The 25,121-nt window shown below is 45.8% G+C and overlaps 1 protein-coding gene across 1 annotated transcript in view; it reads left to right on the top strand.

Moving 5' to 3' along the window:
• The window catches only part of LOC147693612 (nicotinamide N-methyltransferase-like), a 99,262-nt gene that overhangs the window by 22,246 nt on the left and 51,895 nt on the right, over positions 1-25,121 (top strand). The window contains exon 2 of the mRNA XM_086933241.1: positions 21,239-21,446. Within this exon, the coding sequence (XP_086789367.1) occupies positions 21,239-21,446 (208 nt within the window). The remainder of the gene's footprint in view (positions 1-21,238; positions 21,447-25,121) is intronic.

Raw genomic sequence — 25,121 nt, 5'->3', positions numbered from 1 at the left:
CTATTTCTCATAGCTGTATTAATGATGACAGGATGTATTCGGGGGATGGTGTGCATTTGTCTTGGGTGGGGAATGAGTTGTTCTTAGGGGACCTCTTAGCATGGTTGAAATCTTTGAAACATGACCTTTAGGTAGGAGTTTTTTTTGGGGGGGTCCGGATAGCCGGTCAACTATCCGGCCTGTGGCGGTAAGGTCATGATCGGTGAGCACTAATTGGAAGATCCCTATGAGTGGGCGTCACCCAACACGGATGGGAGCGCTCGGGGGAGGTGGCCTTTGGCCCCTCAACGGGGAGGCGGTCCCTTCTAAGGATGGGTCGCCGGAAGAAGAGGAAAGGCGGTCAAGGCCCCTTCCTGTGTAGGAGGGGTTACAGCCCCCTCCTGGGGAATTTCCCGGGGCCAGTGACATCTGCGACGGCAGATGCGGTAAGTTGTGTGGGGTTGGGGGGAGGTCTACGATACCTTCTAGATACCTCACACGAGTCTTCGAACGACCTTTAACTGGCGTCGAGTTGATAAGTGCCCCCGTCAAGACAAGGGAAATTGTAGTAGTTGCACGTGAGTACGCCTCAGTGCTGTCGCCCCTCCCAAGTGGGCGGGGTATGTCTGGTTAGGGATCTTGACACCGGTTACGACCTTGCCGTTGGCCCTTAAACGTTAGGATGTACAATTTCAATATTTCAAGTAAATGTTTTGTAGGATGTTAGATCGGCTAGGAGAACCTCTGTATTAGAGAATCTGTTAAGGTTAGCCAAACATCGCAGTGTGGTATGAAATTGTACATTAATGTTTAAATGTTTTAATTTTTTGTTTTAATAAATACGGCCGGGAGGGTCACTCCCTCCCACTTCCAAAAAACTTCAAGAACTGTTTCCGGTTTCCCTCATTTGGGGATTGTGTTGAGAGGGGGTGGCGGGTATCTCAGCCATATGGAAAGGGGCGACCACTCGGTCCCCCCGAACGTATGGCAGAGTGCCTCGATCCCCCCGGGAAGCCATTTTTGGGCGGGAGGCGCGTCTCGGCTGGTATGCCCGAAGCGGCGTAGCCGGGGCGCGCTTTTTCCCGCCCTTGAGTGGGCTGGCCTAGACACGGACGCCGCCGGCCACGCCCTCGGGGCAGGCAGGGGCGGGTTTACGCCCGCCCTGAAGATGGATAAAAAGAGACGCAAGACCAGAAGACATCCTCTTGTTCCTGTGCTCTGAAGCTGCACCTCCCCGCTGCACGTGAGCTCGAGACGGAACGAAGAGCCAATTTTGACCCACCCACCAGCCCCTGAGGACAGCTAGTTGTTTTAATAAAGTTGATCAGTTAATCTATTTCGTTTTCAGGTTGTTTTGGTGTTATGTTGATATTTGATGTGTAATAAAGATTGGTATAATGTTATAAGTTGATGATTAAAGAATGTCGGATTTAAGGTCCATTTAGACACAGGTTTTTCGGTCATAGTGGCCAATGTAGTTTCGTTTAGTTAGCACTTGTCGTATTTATTTCAGTCGGTAGGCGGTAAGGTCATGATCGGTGAGCACTAATTGGAAGATCCCTATGAGTGGGCGTCACCCAACACGGATGGGAGCGCTCGGGGGAGGTGGCCTTTGGCCCCTCAACGGGGAGGCGGTCCCTTCTAAGGATGGGTCGCCGGAAGAAGAGGAAAGGCGGTCAAGGCCCCTTCCTGTGTAGGAGGGGTTACAGCCCCCTCCTGGGGAATTTCCCGGGGCCAGTGACATCTGCGACGGCAGATGCGGTAAGTTGTGTGGGGTTGGGGGGAGGTCTACGATACCTTCTAGATACCTCACACGAGTCTTCGAACGACCTTTAACTGGCGTCGAGTTGATAAGTGCCCCCGTCAAGACAAGGGAAATTGTAGTAGTTGCACGTGAGTACGCCTCAGTGCTGTCGCCCCTCCCAAGTGGGCGGGGTATGTCTGGTTAGGGATCTTGACACCGGTTACGACCTTGCCGTTGGCCCTTAAACGTTAGGATGTACAATTTCAATATTTCAAGTAAATGTTTTGTAGGATGTTAGATCGGCTAGGAGAACCTCTGTATTAGAGAATCTGTTAAGGTTAGCCAAACATCGCAGTGTGGTATGAAATTGTACATTAATGTTTAAATGTTTTAATTTTTTGTTTTAATAAATACGGCCGGGAGGGTCACTCCCTCCCACTTCCAAAAAACTTCAAGAACTGTTTCCGGTTTCCCTCATTTGGGGATTGTGTTGAGAGGGGGTGGCGGGTATCTCAGCCATATACATTATTTTATTTGCTTCCATCCTCCTGGTCCACCAGTTTCCTCTGCATTTTATGGACTCCTTGTCCAAAGTCTGGGCCTCTGACAGGTTCTCTGTTTATTGTTTTGCAATGTCTAGCTTGGATTGGAGTTTAGGCAAGTCTGTACACAAAGGCTTTAATGTAACAGCTGTTTCAGAGGTATTTTTCCATACCGAACAAAAGGAGGATTTAATTAAAGTGAGTTTTTGGCCCAGGGTTGCTGGGGTCATTTCCATCATCCTATAGGTGTTATTGATGTGCAGGTCAACTCTTTTTGTTACTTCCTGGACTGCCTCCTAGAACAATAAGTGTCTTTGTAATTTAAGTTGTGCTTTAGTACCATTAGAGATCTTCCTACCCACAGTAGTGTGATTCTTCATGTGGTATTATACAGTTCTACTGTCCGTATGAGGGTTTTGACAGTTGGATTGTATTATCATTGAGGTCTTTTTGCAAACTGTATTTAGGGCCTGATTTTGAATTTGGCAGACAGATTTCTCCATCACATGAGTAGAATGGTATCCGGATGTGCTAGGTGACAAGCTAGGAACACTCAAATATTTTCATCACAATCATTTTGAATCATCAGGGTGCTGTACCTACTGTGCCTGACACTAGTAAAGTGATCCTGAGCCTTACGTAAGAACTATGTAGAGACCTGGAAAATGTGGTATATTTGCAATAGTTCCAATAGCCCCAGCTGTCATGGCAAGCAAGGACGAGAAGACTCTCAAGTTACACATCAACCTGTATAACATAAACTATAATATATGGGTTGACTGAGAACCACTTCTCAATATAAATTCAATGCTGTACAGATTGAAGTCTAAGGGTACAAGGGATATCCAGGGCTTATAAGTAAGAATTCCTCTCATGGACTTATTGTGCCCTCACAAGTGTGGCAAAGCAAATCATGACCCTCAGTATGCCAATGCTGCTTTGTAGGGCTGTTTCAAAACTGCTAACACGTCTTTGTCATTTCACCTAATGGCAAAGTCCTGACCTTCCTGTTTGAAAAATATATGTTACTCCTAACTTGGTACTTCACGGTACCAAAAGAACATCTTCATTAAATCAGACTTGATGCTCAAGTCAAATATAATGTATCTTGAGTAAACATCTACTTTAGAAAGTTGCCACTCTGTTGTCGAAAGTTTTCCGATGACCGTTTATAGCTGGTTGCCATAAGACAACCTTCTGCCCTCCTTGAGGGGTGTGTGTAAAGGAACAACAAAGGGCTGCTGTTAGAAAAGCTGTTACCTCTCCCTGGCAGGAAGGCCACACTGGGTGTGAACCTAAAATGTGAGATTCAAAGTGGAAGGAGCCTTTGAAGGTCAAATAGAGGACGCACACAAAAGGTGCTGCTTTTTTGTTCTGGTAGACAGGTTGGCGTCGGGGGCTGTAAGGGGCAAACAGTTGCCATACCGGGTTTCCTGTGGGCATTTAGCGCTCAGGCAGCCACACCTTCAGGGCCAGTTACCAGCTATACACACAAAGAGAGGGGATCTGCCATTGTGGGAGAAAGCAGAATATTGCATTCCAGTGTAGATAGGAGTCACATTTTGCTGTAAGTCATCATCAGGTGCGAGGGGACCTTGTAGCCCATTTGCTTGTCATCACCTCATCCCCTGATGGCAAGTTCTGGGCATAAAAATGGCACTCAGACCTCAAATATCATCTGTACTGGAGAGCGGACCGAAGAAAAATTGCTCTGCTGTATCCTGGACCTGGAAATGAGAGGCTGAGCCAATAGTGGACTACACCTGCTTCTCCTGGGCTAGCAAAGAGTGGACTGTGCCTGGAATGCCTTACTCAATGAAAAGGCATTCCTGAGCCCCAGACAGAAGATGTGTTTCCAAGAGTCAGTTGGCTGAATTCCTGTTACAGCTACTGGGTCATAAAAGCTGAAGAAGCCTGACGTGGCGAGTTTGTTGCCACAATTACTAGACCACCACTTGCAGATGAAGTGCAGCCTGGGACACTGAGTCCTGATCCTCAAAAGTGGCACACAAGTCTGCTGGACCTGAGAGAATCATCAAAGTGCATTTTGGTCAACCAAGACGGAAAATAGCCTCAGTTAAAGGGAACATGGAACAGCTAGTGTGAGAAGTTGGCCTGATATATAATGCTCACTAATTCTTAGTGATCACTTTGTATCATGCCAAGCAACCCTTATGATGATGGTTGTAATTCAACCTTGTAGACCAGTTATCCTAGTGGTAACGTGGACAAAGCAGTCTTAGGCTAAACTCTGAAAGGCATGTGAAGCCAGCTGTTATACCATACACAACCCCCTTGAATACCAAATGAAAGGGACACCACACAGATATATATTGAAAATATATATTGATTTATTAACTATTAAAATCCCCTGGACTCTTTATGAGCACAGAAGCACAAGCGTTAAATCACAAGAGAGTTTAAAATACACAAAAGTTGCACAATATGGATGAGCCCTAGGGGCCACCTAAACCATATACTAAGAAAGTGGTATAAGAGATACCAGGAGGAAAGTGAAGAGGCCTAGGGCCTTGGGAATCGCTGGAGCTATTCGAGACTGGAGTTAACTAAGTCGGGAAAGGCCCACGGGACTCGGGTGCAGTGTTCAAAGTGCACGCACTTCTCAATACAAAGTCTATGGTGCGTAAAAAGCACAAAGTTAGAAAGTTAGGAACCTTCCGAGTGACCTACGGAGCTGAAACTTAAAACACAGGCCCTTGGGATGTGTACCAGTGCAGGAGCACCGGCGGAGCTGAGTTACCTCACCCACAGGAAGCGGGTGCACAGGGTCGAAGTTGTGTCGGGTTTCGTCACGCTGGTCGATGGTGCTTGGAGCTGAAGATGCTGCAGGCGGCTCGATGAGAAGAGTTCCGGTGGATCCAAGGGTGGATCTGAAGAGTTGAAGACCTGAAAGCAGAGGGGACAGTGTTCAAAGTCACTAGCCAGTGACTACCGTGGAACCAGAGTGGAACCAGGCGATGTCGGGTGCAAACAGGCGTTGTCGGGTAGCTTCTTTCTGCAGCCACGTGGATACCCGGGGTCGAGGACGTCCAGGAGTCGGTCATGAGCTGTCCCACGTAGGCTTCTCGCTGTTGGCGGTGTTGGCGACCTGATCGGAGCAAACAGGCCTTGGCAAATGCAAGCCACGCAGGAGTTGAAAGATGCTGTTCACTCGGACCAGCAAGGTCAGAGCGAGTGCTCCTTTTTACAGGAGCTTGGGTAGGTCTGGAGCAACCAGACCTGCTGTTTAAATCTTCGGGTTCGTCGCCAAGATGGCCGCTGGCCGCGTGGCTAGTGGCCGGGATGGCGCGTCGAGTGGCACAATGCAAAAGGGCCCCACGCAGATCGTGGAGATGCTGGAGGGCTGATCTTCGGTGCAAGGGCTGATCGGTGGTGGGGGTTCTCAATCCCCAAAGCACAACGTCGAGGATGCCTCAGAAGCTGCGCAGTCAGCTTTTCGAGTGTCTTTCAAGAGGTCCGGTCCCACGTCACTCGGTGCCTCCACGGGTCCCTTCTTCGCAGGGACTGTGGATCGGGCTCTGAGAGGTCTGGGAGTCTGGTTCTTGTCGGGCTCTGGGCTCGGTCTCCGGCAGGAGGCGGCGGCAAAGCAGACGTTGAGTTGCTGGTTGGTACCTGTGTTCACAGGGTGGTCACTCCTTGGCCACAAGGGAGATTCTTCTTCAGTCTTCTGTGCAGCAGAATGTCGAAGTCCAGTCTTCTTCTTAGTTTTAAGTTGATTTCGGGATGATCTGCTGTGCAATGGCACTGCTCCCCCTCTTATTACGAATTGGAACTGGTTCACCTTATGAGCCCCTGTATTAGTGCACCCTAGGTGCCCAGGGCATAGGTGTATCCAAGGCCTACCAGGGGCTGCAGCATGTATTATGCCACCCCTGGCCTGGCCTCCATATTTGACACAACTGGCTGATCACTCAGCTGGGGTAAGTCGGTGTAACCACCTCTTACTTAGGTACAGTATGTCTGTGCCTAACCCTAAACTGGACACATATGTTCCTATCAGCCACTCCTATGGAAGGCCTCATCAATCCTGGAGGCAGAGTGCTTGGAAATATGTGAGATGGTGCTCTGGCGTGCGCTGAGCCTGTCTGCAGCTGTCGGGAACAACTCCCTAAGCCGTTCCGGGATATTGCCATACCATATACTCTTAAGTGCATTATAATCCTCGCGGTTAAATGCTATCTTTGGTTTGGCTTTATCAAAACATGTCGAGTAAGGTGTCATACGAATTGGAATACTATCCCCTCGCCAATTCTGGCGACGGGGATAGCATTCCACCCTTCTAGAGGGACACGACATGTGTGTAGCCTTAACCCCGGTTAAAGTTAAACAGAGCCTCAGCTTCACAAAATGGACGCTGCCACCACAGACACAAGTCTGGCCTCCTGCTGCTGACCGAAACTCGGCAGATGGTGGCCTGGACAAAGGGTTTCCTGCCTTGGGAGGTGCGAGCACCACCCCAGACAGGATTTTGTGTATTAGGTAGGACAGGGCTGAAAAGAATCAGACATGCCCGGGGCACACAAGGTGTCCCCGTGCATAGGCCCGTCCAAACCGGTTCTGGGGCCTTCCAGCCCCAGTCCTGGCGCGGAGCTGGACAAAGGAAAGGGGGTGTAACCGCCCCCCTTCCTGGTTCCTCCCAGAGGAGGGACCTAGTAGGTGATCCACCCCCAGTTTGGGAATAAGAGGGGGAGCAGTGCCATTGCACAGCAGATCATCCCGAAATCAACTTAAAACTAAGAAGAAGACTGGACTTCGACATTCTGCTGCACAGAAGACTGAAGAAGAATCTCCCTTGTGGCCAAGGAGTGACCACCCTGTGAACACAGGTACCAACCAGCAACTCGACGTCTGCTTTGCCGCCGCCTCCCGCCGGAGACCGAGCCCAGAGCCCGACAAGAACCAGACTCCCAGACCTCTCAGAGCCCGATCCACAGTCCCTGCGAAGAAGGGACCCGTGGAGGCACCGAGTGACGTGGGACCGGACCTCTTGAAAGACACTCGAAAAGCTGACTGCGCAGCTTCTGAGGCATCCTCGACGTTGTGCTTTGGGGATTGAGAACCCCCACCACCGAGCAGCCCTTGCACCGAAGATCAGCCCTCCAGCATCTCCACGATCTGCGTGGGGCCCTTTTGCATTGTGCCACTCGACGTGCCATCCCGGCCACTAGCCACGCGGCCAGCGGCCATCTTGGCGACGAACCCGAAGATTTAAACAGCAGGTCTGGTTGCTCCAGACCTACCCAAGCTCCTGTAAAAAGGAGCACTCGCTCTGACCTTGCTGGTCCGAGTGAACAGCATCTTTCAACTCCTGCGTGGCTTGCATTTGCCAAGGCCTGTTTGCTCCGATCAGGTCGCCGACACCGCCAACAGCGAGAAGCCTACGTAGGACAGCGCGTGACCGACTCCTGGACGTCCTCGACCCCGGGTATCCACGTGGCTGCAGAAAGGAGCTACCCGACAACGCCTGTTTGCACCCGACATCGCCTGGTTCCACTCTGGTTCCTTGGTAGTCACTGGCTAGTGACTTTGAACACTGTCCCCTCTGCTTTCAGGTCTTCAACTCTTCAGATCCACCCTTGGATCCACCGGAACTCTTCTCATCGAGCCGCCTGCAGCATCTTCAGCTCCAAGCACCATCGACCAGCGTGACGAAACCCGACACAACTTCGACCCTGTGCACCCGCTTCCTGTGGGTGAGGTAACTCAGCTCCGCCGGTGCTCCTGCACTGGTACACATCCCAAGGGCCTGTGTTTTAAGTTTCAGCTCCGTAGGTCACTCGGAAGGTTCCTAACTTTCTAACTTTGTGCTTTTTACGCACCATAGACTTTGTATTGAGAAGTGCGTGCACTTTGAACACTGCACCCGAGTCCCGTGGGCCTTTCCCAACTTAGTTAACTCCAGTCTCGAATAGCTCCAGCGATTCCCAAGGCCCTAGGCCTCTTCACTTTCCTCCTGGTATCTCTTATACCACTTTCTTAGTATATGGTTTAGGTGGCCCCTAGGGCTCATCCATATTGTGCAACTTTTGTGTATTTTAAACTGTCTTGTGATTTAACGCTTGTGCTTCTGTGCTCATAAAGAGTCCAGGGGATTTTAATAGTTAATAAATCAATATATATTTTCAATATATATCTGTGTGGTGTCCCTTTCATTTGGTATTCAAGGGGGTTATGTATGGTATAACAGCTGGCTTCACATGCCTTTCAGAGTTTAGCCTAAGACTGCTTTGTCCACGTTACCACTAGGATAACTGGTCTACAAGGTTGAATTACAACCATCATCATAAGGGTTGCTTGGCATGATACAAAGTGATCACTAAGAATTAGTGAGCATTATATATCAGGCCAACTTCTCACATTGGTGAGCAGCGGATTGGGATCTGAGCTTGCTGTTGTTTTACCATCACAATCTTTGAGATTATCATTTGAAAGATCATACAGGTACCTGCTAGGTACATATAAAACAAGACTAGTATACTTAAGTTCTACTGAACTTAGTTGTTGTAGAGCAAAGGGAGTAGCACACCCTAGCTACAACTACTAGATAGGTTTAGTAGGTAAACACCAGTGTAGGTAGATTGCAACACATCCACCCACACTAGAGCAATGTCTGGAGCAGAGGGGTCCAGTGGACTTACTCCTGTTGAGAGTGACCCTCCAAGGGCACCATCCAAATTTGCTATTTTTTCCTTTAAGGAATTAAGACAGCTTTGTGTCTTAAGGGGTCTGAAGACAGGGCCTTCCCCTACTACAGACCACCTAAGAGAGCTCTTAGACCAGTCTGAGACTCTAAAGCCCTCTAAGGCAAACCCCACAGGGGATGCTGAAGGAGGCCATCCTTCAGAGGATGACACTGTAGACACCCCTGCCCCTATCATCCTAGTAGATGAGGAAGCCTCCACCACTGGAGCTCCTCAAGTAGATGTAGAGGAAGAGGAAGAAGAAGAGGAGGAGGAGGTGGAAAGCAGTGAGTCAGATGATGACAGAGATAGTCAGGTGCTGGTCAGTAGACTGAACCAGGCTAACTTAAGTCAACTTGGGAATGAATCAGGTAACAACCCATTCAGACCCCCAGGTGGACTTAACCAGGGCCATAGGAGGAGGAGGCATCACTCAGGTGAATCCAATACCTCCCATGTCTCTAGAGGCTCTCATGGTCACTCCAGAAAGGAGATGACTAGCCCTCAGAGAAGGGAACATGAGGCCAAGATGAGAGAGGCTGAGCTTAGGATCCAGAGGCAAGAGTTAGAGGTTGCCCTGGCTAAGGAGAAACTTGCTAGAGCAAGACAGCCTAGAGAGAGTGGGGTAATAGAACCCACTGGTGGCAGCAATATCCACAAGGATAAAGACAGGTCTTTTGATAATAGAAACCTGAGTAAGATTGTGCCCACCTACAAAGCTGGGGATGATATCCATAAATGGATTACTGCAATGGAGAGAGCCTGCAGAGTACAGCAGATCCCTCAGGAGCAGTGGGCAGCAATCTTGTGGCTCTCCTTTGAAGGTAGAGGCCGAGACAGACTCCTCACAGTTAGTGATGGGGATTCTAGAAACTACCTGGTCCTGAAGAGTGCTCTGATTGATGGGTTAGGCTTAACCACTGAACAGTACAGGTTAATGTTCAGAGATACCCAGAAGACACAGACTCAGGACTGGTCTGAATTTGTTGAGTGTGCCACTAAGGCTCTGGAGGGATGGTTGCTGGGAAGCAAGGTTACAGACTATGAAGGATTGTATAATTTGCTGATGAGAGAACAAATTTTAAATAATTGTCAGAACCAGCAGTTGCATCAACATTTGGTTGACTCAGATTTGACCTCTCCCCAAGAATTGGGAAAGAGGGCAGATAAATGGGTAAGAACCAGAGTTAAGCAAAAGAACCAGAACCAGAACCAGGGTGGTGACCAGAAGAAAACAAACCAGAAGGGTGGGGAGCAGAAAACTAAAGACCAGAAGTCTTCAACAGGGCCCCAAACTGAGACAGAGGGTGGGTCCCAAACTTCCAAGAAGAAGAAGAAAGAAGGTCAGAAGAAACCCTGGTGTAAAACTTGTAAGAACACCTCTCACTGGACAAGTGAGTGTAAAAAGGGTGGAGCCCCCAGCACTGCAGCCCCTAAGGCACCTGCACCCACTAGTACAGTTAGCAGTGCTGGTCCTCAAGCCAAGGGTTTAGTGGGAATCACTTTGGGAACTGAAGGAGATTCTGACCTAGTCAGAACCCTTACACAGGCTGTTCTGGTTTGTGAAGGGGACATAGATTTGACCCCTGACATAAGCCCCAGTAACCTGGGCAAATACAGACAGACACCTTTGATTAACAACAAAGTGGCTCAAGCTTACAGGGACACATGTGCCAGTGTCACTATGGTGACACCTAACTTTGTGGACCCTGGACAATACATGCCAGGCGATGATTACCTGGTGACCAATGCCAGCAATGTCACTACTACACATAGTGTGGCACTTGTTAACTTTTCCTGGGGAGGGGTAACTGGCCTAAAGAAAGTTGTGGTTAGTGCTGATCTCCCAGTAGAATGTTTGTTGGGCAATGACCTGGAGAACTCTCTATGGTCAGAAGTTGAGTACAGGACTCATGCAGAGATGTTAGGGATATCATCACATGTCCTTGCTGTGACCAGGTCACAGGCCAAAAAGTGCCTCTCTGAACCTCAGGTCTTGGATCCTGGAACAATGGACCAAGTACCTCCCAAGAAGAAGAACAGGAGGGTTAAGGCTGCGCCTTCCCAACTGCCTACAAGTGAGGATCAGGCTTCACAGGAAACTGATCTTGAGACCCCTGAAGGAACTGTCCCTGAAGAACTTGAACCTGATCAGGTTGAGTTTCTGGGGACAGGGGGACCTTCTAGGGCAGACTTGGGGCAGGCTCAGTTAACCTGTCCTTCTCTTGAACCCCTCAGACAGCAGGCTGCTGCTGAGGCTGCTGGGAATGCTCAAGGTGCCCATAAAGTATATTGGGACGATGGACTCCTTTATTCAGAGGCTAGAGACCCCAAGCCTGGTGCTACCAGGAGGTTGGTTATACCTCTGCAATTTAGGGGCTTCCTACTCACCTTGGCCCATGATATTCCTTTAGCAGGACACCTAGGCCAGAACAAGACTTGGGACAGGCTTGTCCCTCACTTTCACTGGCCTCACATGTCTGAAGACACCAAGGAGTTTTGTCGCTCCTGTGAAACCTGCCAAGCCAGTGGTAAAGCAGGTGGAACAACAAAGGCCCCCCTGATACCACTACCTGTGGTGGGGGTTCCCTTTGAGAGAGTGGGGATTGATATTGTTGGTCCAATGGATCCCCCTACAGCATCTGGGCACAGATTCATACTGGTGGTAGTGGATCATGCCACCAGGTACCCAGAGGCAATTCCCCTTAGGACCACAACAGCTCCTGTTGTGGCCAGGGCCTTACTTGGAGTTTTCTCCAGAGTGGGGTTTCCTAAGGAGGTAATATCAGATAGAGGTACCAACTTCATGTCTGGATATTTGACAGCTATGTGGAAGGAATGTGGTGTAAACTACAAGTTCACCACTCCTTATCACCCACAATGCAATGGGCTTGTTGAGAGATTTAACAAGACCCTAAAGGGCATGATTAAAGGATTACCTGAAAAGCTCAGGCGAAGATGGGACATCCTTCTGCCCTGCCTTTTGTTCGCTTACAGAGAGGTCCCTCAAAAGGGGGTTGGCTTCAGCCCCTTTGAATTGTTGTTTGGGCGCCCTGTAAGAGGACCCCTGTGTCTTGTGAAGGAAGGATGGGAGTTACCTCTCAAAAAGCCTAAACAGGACATAGTGGACTATGTACTTGGTCTCCGCTCCAGGATGGCAGAGTACATGGAAAAGGCATCCAAAAACCTTGAGGCTAGCCAAGAATTACAAAAAGCTTGGCATGACCAAAAGGCTGTCCTTGTTGAGTTTCAGCCTGGACAGAAGGTATGGGTGTTGGAGCCAGTGGCCCCAGCAGCACTCCAAGACAAATGGTCTGGACCCCATACAATTCTGGAAAAGAAGGGAGAGGTTACCTACTTGGTGGACCTAGGAACTCCCAGGAGCCCCCACAGGGTGCTCCATGTGAACAGATTAAAGGCATATGTCAGCAGGGCAGACATGGGCTTGCTCATGGCTACAGATGAGGGACAGGAGGAAGAGAGTGACCCTCTCCCAGACCTGCTCACTCAGAACCCTGAGGATGGCTCAGTTGATGGTGTGGCCTTAGGTGGCAGCCTCACTGAACATCAGCAACATGACTGCAGACAAGTTCTACAGGCATACAGGCATATGTTCTCCTTGACACCCAGTCAGACTAACTGGTGTACACATGTGGTGGACACTGGTGACAGTCTTCCTGTAAAGAGCAAAATTTACAGACAACCTGACCACGTCAGGGACTGTATAAAGACTGAGGTGCAAAAGATGCTGGAATTAGGTGTCATTGAGCCTTCAGAGAGCCCCTGGGCTAGCCCAGTGGTTCTGGTCCCCAAACCTCACACCAAAGATGGCAAGAGAGAGATGAGGTTCTGTGTGGATTACAGAGGACTCAATGCTGTCACCAGGACAGATGCACACCCTATTCCAAGGGCAGATGAGCTCATTGACAAGTTGGCTTCTGCCAAATATTTGAGCACATTTGACTTGACAGCTGGCTACTGGCAAATCAGGTTAGCTGAGGAGTCTAAAGCCAAGACAGCATTTTCTACCCCTAGTGGGCATTATCAGTTTGTGGTGATGCCCTTTGGTTTGAAAAATGCACCTGCCACCTTCCAAAGGTTGGTGAACCAAGTCCTCACTGGGTTGGATGACTTTTGTGCAGCTTATCTGGACGATATTGCTGTCTTTAGCTCCACCTGGGAGGATCACCTGATCCACCTGAAGGAAGTGCTTGAGGCTCTGCAGAAGGCAGGCCTCACTATCAAGGCAACAAAGTGCCAGATAGGGCAGAGCAAGGTTGTATACCTGGGCCACCTTGTAGGTGGAGGCCAAGTTCAACCACTGGAGAGTAAGATCCAGACCATCAAGGACTGGTCCCCTCCAACTACCCAGACTCAGGTCAGAGCTTTCTTGGGCCTGACTGGGTACTACAGGAAGTTTGTTAAGAACTATGGGTCCATTGTGACTCCTCTTAATGATCTGACATCCAAGAAGATGCCCAAAAAGGTTCAGTGGACAGAAATCTGTCAAAAGGCATTTGATGACCTGAAGAAGGCCATGTGCTCTGCACCTATCCTGAAGAGTCCTGACTACTCAAGAGAGTTCATTGTCCAAACAGATGCTTCTGAGTTGGGAGTGGGAGCAGTGCTTTCACAGCTTAATGTAGATGGCCAGGACCAGCCCATTGCTTTCATTAGCAGAAGGCTGACCCCCAGAGAGAAACGTTGGTCAGCTATAGAGAGGGAGGCCTTTGCTGTGGTGTGGGCCCTGAAGAAGTTGAGACCATACTTATTTGGCACTCACTTCAAGATTCAGACCGACCATAAGCCCCTCCTATGGCTTAATCAGATGAAGGGTGAAAACCCCAAACTACTCAGGTGGTCCATTTCCCTACAGGGGATGGACTTTACAGTGGAGCACCGCCCAGGGACTGACCATGGCAACGCAGATGGTCTCTCCAGGAACTTCCACTTAGAACATGAAGACACAACTGGTCAAGGTTAGTCTAATGTCCCTGCGTTTGGGGGGGGGGGGTTATGTAGGAGAGTAGACCCTACTCTCCTACAGCTAGTTTCGCTTAACTGTAGACCAGTAGACCAGTGGCAACTGATTACACAACAATATAATACAAAAAAGCATTCAGTGGTAAACAAATGGCAATCAAAATGAAAGGAACCATTAAATATATATATTAAAATATATATTAACATTTGTAACAATTATTATTAATAATGACAAAAACAAACATATGTTACCTTAAAAATTTCTGGTACACCAAAATGAGGAAAATTATAAAAATGGACCTCATTGAATTAAACGATTGCAAAAATATCATCTTAGTAATAGATGATGTTGACAATGAGGATAATCAGGCAAGGTAGGGGATTTCAATAGCTTAAAACACAAATACATAATTTCTTAGTGTTTTAGCGTTATATATTTTTTTTAGCAGTCCACAGATTCTGGCAAACTAGTGAGTTTTTTTCCCCTTACTTTATCGTGCCTTGGTCAGGCTCATCTGCCACAGCAATGTCTTAGCTTCATTCTCTTTATATACAATGGCGTCTTCGAGAGACATTTTTGTTCTTCCTTTTGTGGCGACTCAATTCAGCCCACAAGGAATTCTGGGGAGACTTCTTCATGCATGCTGGCGTCCGTACACCATAGGTAGGATGATTTTTTCTATATATCTTGGCTAATTTAACGCCATCTTGTAAATATTATCGTTGCATAATCTGTATTACATTAATATGGAAACACCTGCAAGATACTAAATTGTTTATTTTGTAGGGTTAACTTTAGTTGAATGTTTGCACACATTCCTTGCCCAATCTAATATGGGCAAACTACCTCAGAATGACATCACATTCTGTTTTTACACTATTAAATGGAAGTCCTTTTGAGTCCATTTGTGTCACTATTGTTCTTGCTTGATTGTTCAATCGCACACTGGATTTTCACTTTCTCCTGTTCCTACTTGTTTGGTTTTGCTCTTCCCCTTGCTGATTGGCCTTGACAGCCAGAAGGTTTTTCTGATCTCCAGTTGTTTTATTTTCAGTTTTATAGTATTTCTGAAGCACTACTAGAACTCCAGTTAAAATCTCTCAGGGGCTCAGATCCTTGGGAACAGTACCTTTGGAAAATCTACCTTCCATCAGGTCTGACTCTGATTGGATCAGAGTAGCCGGATGGTGGAAGGGAACTATGGAAGGTACTGCAGGGATGGAAAGCTGAAATCCACAAAACTAAAATACTAAAATGAGTATTTCTAATAGTGGTGCCTCATCTGGTGTAACAAGTATGTATCTCTCTCACCTTTGGGTTACATTCAATCTGAATCACAAGATTATAATGGTATCATAGAAACAACATATCCTATTAAAACCTTCTGTAAACCTAAGTACAGAGAGTGTTAGTATTATAACAATTAGAGTTCAGGGTTACAGCATTCTACACATCCCTTGCACTGTTAATGTCACACAATGAAGCCAGCGAGGCAGTTCTTGTGTAAATGTCTATTTGTTTTAGCCCATGTATACACCAGTGTTAGTTTCACACAAATATGTACTCATCTGATATCCATGATTTAGAATTGTCTCTTGTGTTGGAATACACACATGAAGCTTAGGGAGATTTGACTGTTACATTTCAAAGCCTTTGACTCCTTAATACCAGTCATAATGTTCTTGCACTCGGAATAGGTCTGCCAATAGAAGTGCACGATGATTGATTCCAAAAGGGGATAAAACAAAGCAGAGCAGTTTTCCTATCCCCTGTGTAATCTCAATGATTTGTTTGATGCCAACTGGGAATTCACATGTCTGCTTCTCCTCTGAGAATCTTCAAAGACTGCACCGTCCATCCACCTCCATCATCTAAGAACACTCTGAATAGCAGGCACGAGTGAAGAGAAAAGATGATCCAAGATTGTTACTGAGAGTTAGCGTGATCTTGTGAGACTGAACAAATATGATGAGAGTTTGTGAATGGCGGCAATCTTGAAGTTGTTAAAAGGTAGTGGATGTAGCATGTCGGACATCTTTACATGGGTGGTCACCAACAGAACTGTCTACTGTTAAGGACATGGGCCTTAGTGCACAGCCTCAATTCCTGGGAAACACAGGTGTTTAGATAGGACACTAGCCGCAATCCAGATGATGGGAGCACTCAATGGAACAGGATGGGCGTGCACTAAGTGGTCCTGACACAACCTGATGTTTACAATTGTTTCTAGAGATAGTAGGCCAGTTGTTCTTGAGATAGAAGACAGTTACTGCACACAAAGAAGACCCTCTTCTCATTGCCACGAAGACCTGCTCTTGACAATAACATGTTAGACAGACAGTTCAAATATGGGTGTGCCTGGAGACAGTTCAGCTGATAAAAGTGAACAAATAATACAGTGCACCAATGAATATATGCATATAGTTCTAACCACAAAGACATGTTTCCATCAAAAACCTGACATATAGTGGTTCAGAACTGTAAAACACCCAACAATCAGTGAATAGTTAGAAAAAGGAAAAGTTGAAATTTCGACCCCAATGATATATTTGAACTGGACCTTCCTCAGGACTAAAAGCAGGTCTGAACCTCATTGGACCAATCTAGTGTAATGATTCACCATCCAAAAAACAGGCTCATATATATTACTACGTATCCAACAAATTGAAGTATAAAAACTCTCCCTGTGTGTGTTTTTCAGCACTTGAGCACAGTTGGGGCCTCCATGCCTGTTGGAACTGGGTTCGCCAGGTCCCCGGGGGGTAGCTTGGACTGAGCCGGCAGGCACCCGAAGCTTAGGTGTAAAGTGACTACACAACACACTCATCCACTGAGACAATAAGTGCACGCAAGGACTGAGTCCACACCAGAATGCTTGATTCAAATAAATACGTTTTATCTTGCATTATCTTGAATTAGAATCAGAGCAGTCAAAAATCACAGCAGTATTAACTCATTGCTGTTTCTTTAAACCACAGGTTTTGCATTTCTCAGCAATAAATATGTAAAATAAATATTAAATATTAAATAACGGTAGGCCTGGTAACATCCTTACTCCTAGTCAGCACCTGCAAAGAATTTCCTTCTCAGACTTTTAAATAACATCTCATTGCCCAGCATCAGTCACTAATGAAGGGTAAACATTTCCTAGCTGCAAAAATAAGCCATTTATCAGCAAATACAGTGCATTTCATCAGGCTGGAATAAAGCAATTCAACACTTAGATATGAGCATTTCTTTTGGTCATAATAGACAGGACATGACTCCCAGGAGCTAAGTATTACAATTCCCTTAACGATCAGGCCACCACAGTAGAACAACCTTTCCCCTGCTAAGGGGTTAACATTTCTTAGGGCTCCTGCCCAGTCCTCAGTATCTCTTGGGGCCAACGGGGCCCAACTATAGTCTCCCCTGGGGAAGGCGGACATGGAGCCTCCCCGGGGGTTTACCTAACTTCTTCGGGTCCTGTTCGGGCCCGTGCGAAGGGTCACCACAAGGTAAGATGACTCCCGGAGGCTCGCTCTTCCTACTGCGCCCTCCTGTGGTGTTTTAGGCTCCCGGGCTCCTTTTAAGCCCTCCAGTGTAGTCAGGGGTGCGCAGGGGCTCCGGTAGTGTCTGCGAGCCCCCAGCGCAGGTGTCAGCTCCGGTCCCGGTCCTCCCTCAGAGCCTGCAGGGACCGGGGACCAATAGGAGGCCAGGTAATGCAGCGCTTGGCAGTTAGCAGTTCACCACGATTCTCCAGGGGGACGCAGCACTTGGCAGTTAGCAGTTCAGAGCGCTTCTCAAGGGGAATACAGCGCTTGGCAGTCAGCAGTTCACAGCGCTTCTCAAGGGGAATACCGCGCTAATACCTGGTTCATTCCCCACCAGTCCTGTGGGCAGGAGGAAGGTCTTCTTGTCGCTAGTTGGATCCTGCGCCCTTGGTTGAAGTTACTTGAAGAGAGGGGGGGGGGTTGGTGAGTTGAAGGCTTGTCCAGTTTCCTCAGTAAACCACTTCAGGTTGTCCCTGGGTTCCCCTCCCGCTGGGCCAGATCAGTGGGCTAGTTCAGGGTTCCTCACACAGCTTGGTGGGCAGCGCCTAAACCCTGTCACCCCCAGTGGCATAGGTTCCTGACTAGGCCCTACCGCCTAAGTCTCCTGCGTAGGTTCCCCCAGGTCAGTGATGCCCCAACTACTCTCTCTCAGGAAAGTTTCCCTCCCTTTCCTTATATAGCGACAGTTGGCAGTTGGCAGTGGCAGTTGGTGTCACCTCCCCTGTTCTGGAAGGTTCCAGGAGCTTCCCTGATTCTAGCTATGGGCAGGCTGGCAGGCTGGCATTGCAACATTGTTTAAGGGTTCCAGCCAGCTCTTGGCTACTACAGTGCGCCTAAAAAGACCACGCTGCAGTAGCAGGGGTCAGTGGCAGCCATCTTAAGGGAAGAGAGCACCTGCACCTTAGCATTGGTAAGCAATGGGAAGGTACCCAGAGACCTAAGGCCAATGAAAAGTAGGTGAGAAAAATGAGGCAAAAGCAAAAAAAAATTGGGAAGACCACCCAAAGGCTGACTAGTCTAACAATGCCGGTCAGTGTCAGCAGTGTCATTGTACTACCATTTTTTTTTTTATGTTTTGTCTAGCTTATCTAGTTACTTAAGCTCTTTAATTTCTCAAAATAGCTTTCAGTCTCTGGTTAGACTCATGCTGTGCTTGAGCTATGAGCAAAATGCTCTCAGAGGATATACAGACTTTTCTTTTGAAACAAGATGTCTTTTCAGGTGTCAGAAACAAAGTGAAAGGTGCTGATGATGGAGGTAGTGGAATTTGATAATAAACATTGCATAAATTGGGAATGTGTATGTTTTAATACTTGATTGTGTCTCATTTATATTTGGTACTGGATGTTAATTAACCTAGATGATTTGATTAAATGCTGTTGGTCAACACATTAACAAATGCAGGTGTCAATCACTTAAAGAAGTGTATTGGTTATATTGTTGATTAATTGCAGAACCTTTCTAAAACAGTATTTACATTTTTCTTTCTATCAAAGATACTTTACTTACTATGTCATTGATACACTTTGCATTACTTACTAAATGTCAGGATGAAGATGACAGAAAAGAGAGGAAGGATCCCAACAGGCATGGAAACATTGGGCTTCTGGTTGAAGACATCACAAGGAAGCTGAATGCCATCATGTTCCTAATGGCACATTAGTTATCTTGTGCTTGATGGAGAGTTGCCAGGGAGATGGTGGAGAAGACTGAAAGTCATTAAAATACAGATGATCCTGGAGTTGAAAAAGGAGACTGTGGGTCTGATTTAGCGTTCAGGAGAAGGGTTACTCCTCTCACAAATGTGATGGATATCTCGTCCACTGTACTACAAGTGCCATTGGATATAATAATGAACAACACAAAGTACCCAAACCACAGTGACTCAATACGTTTTTTTGATAAAGGGTAAGAAACCAATTTATTGTCGCTTCCCTAGACACCATTACTTTGTGTCAATCATTTTGTATTTTTTATATTTTCAAAGAATTGCTGACAAAAAAAGACATTGATTGCAATTATTTACAAGGCTAAACAAACTTTAACAAACATTAAAGGCAAAGACTGTTTACACATTTAGAAACCATTATGTCACACATTAGAAAGTATTCTCACATCAGACATTAAATAAAACAATTATTGAAAAAATAATAGAAACATTTTTATCACAAACAACAAAAAAAATGCAAACACTGAATGAGAGAAACTAGGGGTTGGGAGGATAGAATATAAGTAATTAAATGACATATATATTTTAATGCTGGACCAGCCGGTCCTAGCTTTTGTACAACAATGATACTTTGTATCTCCCAAACAACACTGCCAACACTGGGAGATACAAAGTATCATTGTTGTACAAAAGCTAGGACCGGCTGGTCCAGCATTAAAATATATATGTCATTTAATTACTTATATTCTATCCTCCCAACCCCTAGTTTCTCTCATTCAGTGTTTGCAATTTTTGTTGTTGTTTGTGATAAAAATGTTTGTATTATTTTTTCAATAATTGTTTTATTTAATGTCTGATGTGAGAATACTTTCTAATGTGTTACATAATGGTTTCTAAATGTGTAAATAGTCTTTGCCTTTAATGTTTGTTAAAGTTTGTTTAGCCTTGTAAATGTTTGCAATCAATGTCTTTTTCTGTCAGCAATTCTTTGAAAATATAAAAAATACAAAATGATTGACACAAAATAATGGTGTCATGGGAAGCGACAATAAATGGGTTTCTTACCCTGTATCAAAAAAAAGTATTGAGTCACTGTTGTTTGGGTACTTTGTGTTGTTCACTATTGATATTAGGTCTAGCCCTCACCACATGAAGGACCTTTTGTTCCCAATTGGATATAATAAGGCAGAGAGGATGTCCATCATGTTTGTGATGAAGTAACCAGTCCACCAAACACTAAATTAGCCCTTCTCTAACCCGGGAAGGGGAAAATAGGAATGTATATAGTACTACCTGAGGGTACACCCAGGGTAGATGTTGGGAGAGAGTGGTAACTTTTTTCTCCCTGCTGGGTTATGAGCATTTTGTCATTACTCCTTACTTGGTGAGAGAAGCTTGCCAATTATTTACAATGCCCTGAACTCCATAGAAAAACATTCTGCACTGCAGTATCCAACTACTGCTCATTAATGAGTTTTGTCTCCTCCTCTGTTTATTATTTCAAACAGTTTTGTATGCCATAAGATCCCCGATTCCCCAATTACAGAATCACATGAGGTACAAGCTTGTAGTGCCAGAAAAGTAAGCAAACACATTTACTCCCCTAATTAAAGTATCACCGTCCAAGGCCTTGAGTGAAAATAAGTGACTTTTTTCATTTACCCTCTAAATGTCCAACCTTTAATAAGGCTATTGTGATGTTGTGACCATTGTACAACAAGATAGATCCATTCATCATAGAAGGCTCCAAAATGTCAACGGTTCACTTTCTAATATCTTTCCCATTCTTCATTGGCATTCCCATATAGTTCTAATTTTGAATTTATTTTAGCTCTGTTTCATGCAATTTTTTACTAATATGCATTTCCATATTGCTGGTCAACTCATGTTTTAATACTTCTTGTGCAATGTTTATAATTTTAAGTTTTAAACTTTTCTGTGCTCTGTTTATATAATGTTGTACTAATTATTTTCTAAAATATGTTGAGACTGGGGCTAAATTCTAATTTAAAAGAAAATGAATGGGGAGAATTCAAGACTTTTTTATTCTCTTGAGTAATCCAGCGTTCAACATTTATCTTAATAGGCAAATGTAAAGGTGAGATGCTGATTTGTCTGTCCTATGCTCCTTACTTCGAATGGACTTTTCCAGCCAGTGAATATTTTTCAGACATCATTCTTGGAGGCTCAACTGATAACTGCATTGCAGGGATACAGAAGTGGTGGAAAAATGAACCTGGATGTTTGGACTGGAGTCATGTAGGAAAGGCGGTTTGTGAGCTTCAGAGCACTGGGTTTGTATTCTTTTTCTTTTTATTTAGTCCTCGTATCACCTTTAGATACAAATTGTAAGTGATTACCTCTGTGCATTTGCCCATACCGGGCCTGAAACAGACCTTATCTGATTTGAGTTTTGTTGCTGCCTTTACCCAGATAACTGGGTAAATCTAGAAATAATGCAATTATTGGGCAATATTGGAATCCCACCAATCTATATAACATTGCAAATAAGGTATTTCTTGATTTAGTGTCATTTTCTTAGTCAGTTTTTCTGGTGTAGACAATTGATATAAGCCATTCACCTGTGGAAAACCAGGTTACCATTAATGTTTACCTATTTTTCTTCTGGCCAATCGGAACAGATACAAAGGAAGTAGCCTCTGTAAGGGTTGCATGAATGTACTAGACACTAGCTCTTTTTGAAAGAGTATTACAATTCAGTTTACCATAACATCTTGCAAAAAATGCAGATAATGTGGGAGTTGCCTCTTTCCAAAATTGACTGAGACCTTGGCAAATCACAAACAGGTTCATCATTGGCCTTACTTAGCTTGCTTTTCTTGCAATATGGAACATCTGGGTTTGATAGTTTGGGTACAATATATCTTTTGCAAGGTAAAAATAAGTTGTTTTGTTTTAACAATGCAGGTTGATTACTGTTATTAGACCTGTCAGCCTTAGTGTGGTCTTCTCCCAAACAAGTTGTCTATTTGCCTCCCATTTGTGCAGTTTATTTTTGCATCTGCTAGACTTAGGACTCTGTGCTGTTTACCTCTGCTAACTAGTAATAATGTGCTTGTGTTCACTCCCCTTATCATGGTTTGGTTGGCACGTATCTAATTGTCATTTTTAATATTCTAGTAAAACCCTTTTAAAGTGGTGTACCATATACTCAGGGCTTGTAAATTAATTAAATTCTACCAGTGGGCCAGCAGTAGTTTTAAGGCCACCCACCTAAGTAGCACTCTAAAACCTGTCCCAGGCCTATCATGGTTGCCTAAATTCAGTCTCAAATTGCCATGTCGACCTGGCATTTAACCCCCTTTCCAAACTATAAACTCTCCTTTTATTGCATATAAGTCTCCTCCTAAGATAGGCCCCGGGAAGCCCATAAGGCAATTTAAAGTTAGGACATGTACTTTTACGTTTTACATGTCCCGGCAGTGAAAAACTCCCAAAATCGTTTTTTACCACTGTGAGGTCTACCCCTCCATGGGACAACATTGGAGATTCCTTATTACATTTAATAAGCTGCAATTCCTAATGGAGAGGAGGTAGGTATATAATGTTTGGTATCCATTGAATTCTAATGATAATCCCTCATTAATGGTAAAGTCGGATTTTTCATTATATTTCTGAAAAATGCAACTTTTATGAAGTTGACATTTGCCTACCTTAAACCCTTTGTGCCTGCAGCCTGTCTTGGGTCACATGACTGTGTGTAGCTGACAGTTGGACTTTCTGAATTCCTTACAGACAGTCACACAATAATAATGGGATAAGCTGAGCCTCAATGGGCAATCAACTGGCAGGGTGGGCAGTTTAGCTGAGCACAGCCTCACTTGCACCTGAATAGGCTATGTCCTGTATCCTCACAATAGGCCTAACAACCATGTATTGTCACTGCAGCCAGCTTGTAGCCAGAGATGGGTGTCAGGAAACTCTATAAACTTCAAAGAAACTTTCTAGAAACTTTGCCCACCTTCCGGAAGAAGGGCATCAGGGTATACGAATAGGACCTTAAGACCCACTCTTCAATTTACTAGTGGACCTATAAAAGGAGTGTGTCTTAATGAAGTCCAAATCCATTGTGCTTTGCATGCGTGGGTTTGTATCCCACCCTCATCGCTAAAATATGTAGTAATGACGTCCAACAGGCATGATGTAGTTTTAGTGGATGAGTTCTTGTGTAGCAGCCGCACCAGCCCATTCTCCAACTGTTAACTTCCACTCACAGGCACTCAAACATTCCATACTGCATCATCACACCAACATTCTATGCAGCACTTAGCACATTCACACTGGCTAAGCAGGTAGGGAGATAATGGCAGGATAATGACATGAACAAGATACTACAGACTGTCAGAGGACTGCCTGCTGCAGTGACATGCTGTGCACTCTGCCAGACTGCTTCTCTACCTGAAAAGGCTGTCCTGCTGCATGGAGCCTGCCTTGAACCCTTGGAGGCCAGCCCTGCATCTACATCTCTACCCAGGACAACCAGATGTGATTCCAAGGGCTAGTTCACTGTCCTTCTGTTCAGAACCACAAGGACAAAACATGCTCCCACCATCTTGAACCCACACCTAAATCCCATCTGAGTGAGTCCTGAACCCCCAGGAATTTTCCATCCACTCCTAGACCATTGGTTGAAGTGCTAAATGTGCCCCTATGGCCATTTTCCAAAACCGAGGACAGAATTTGGCCTATAGTGCTCTGAGAACCAGGAGAAGACCAAGACCTACCTGCTCGGCTATCTCTGTGAGGTGCAAATGTCTGGCTAAAGGGGTATCCAACCCGATGGAACTGTATTTGGCTACAGTCTTTTGCTTCATCCCACTGGATATTTTCAATTTCGATGTCAACAACTAAGGACAAAGGTAAAAATCTTCATAATGGTGTAGCCCCACAGCCATCTGACCACGAAGATCCCTGCTCAGTCATTCCTGCAACCTTGCCCTGCTGAACTTCTACCTTCCCAGACATTTTTAGATTTTAAAGTTTGAAGGTAAGCGCTGACCACCCCCAATTGACTTCCTGTGTATGAACATTGCTCTATCACGGTCGGCCTTAACTTTTGATGTTGACCCAGTCTCTTGCGACCAGATGTCTGTGGTTGGCGCTTTTACCTTTTAGGTACTGTGTTGAACCTCACACTTTGAAAAAATTCATAACTCTGATACTACTAGTTGGATATTTATCATTCAGTGTCAAATACTTGATTAAAATTTGTTCTACTTTTCTTAATTGGTTTGGGATTTTTCTTGTTTTGTGTTTACACGTTTTTACTGTATGTGTGCTGCGTAAATACTTTACGGTACAAAAGGGGGTGGTGATGGACGGAGCATCTGAATCAATCAAACACTCACACCCAGTCAAAAGATCTGGGTTTAATCCATCACCGTTCTTTAGCCCACTCTGCCACCCCAGTTCAGACATGGCTATATGCAAATCAGTCTGACCCTGTGCCTCATGGGAACAGTCCAGCCCGAACTGCCAATCCATGTCTTCCCTGGACCGGAAACAAGCTTTCGAGGACCGGTTTCTGGCATTCCAGCCGTCTTCAGCCCGGCTTGCTTGAATCCAGTGGCAAAGTGAGCAAGGGACTCACGTCTGAGCATACCCTGCCACACTTATGGCGGCCAAAAGTGGTACAAAAGGGGGTGGTAACAGGGTATGCTCAGACGTGAATCCCTTGCTCACTTTGCCACTGGATTCAAGCAAGCCGGGCTGAAGACGGCTGGAATGCCAGAAACCGGTCCTCAGAAGCTTGTTTCCGGTCCAGGGAAGACATACCTTTGCAGTTCCGGCTGGACTGTTCCCATGAGGCAAAGGGTCAGACTGATTTGCATATAGCCATGTCTGAACTGGGGTGGCAGAGTGGGCTAAAGAACGGTGATGGATTAAACCCAGATCTCTTGACTGGGTGTGAGTGTTTGCTTGATTCAGATGCTCCGTCCATCACCACC

This window comes from Lissotriton vulgaris, chromosome 8 (assembly GCF_964263255.1).
Source record: "Lissotriton vulgaris chromosome 8, aLisVul1.2, whole genome shotgun sequence".
Lineage (NCBI taxonomy): Eukaryota > Metazoa > Chordata > Amphibia > Caudata > Salamandridae > Lissotriton > Lissotriton vulgaris.
Note: the sequence above shows the minus strand (reverse complement) of the source record. Positions and strands in the feature narration are given on the sequence as shown.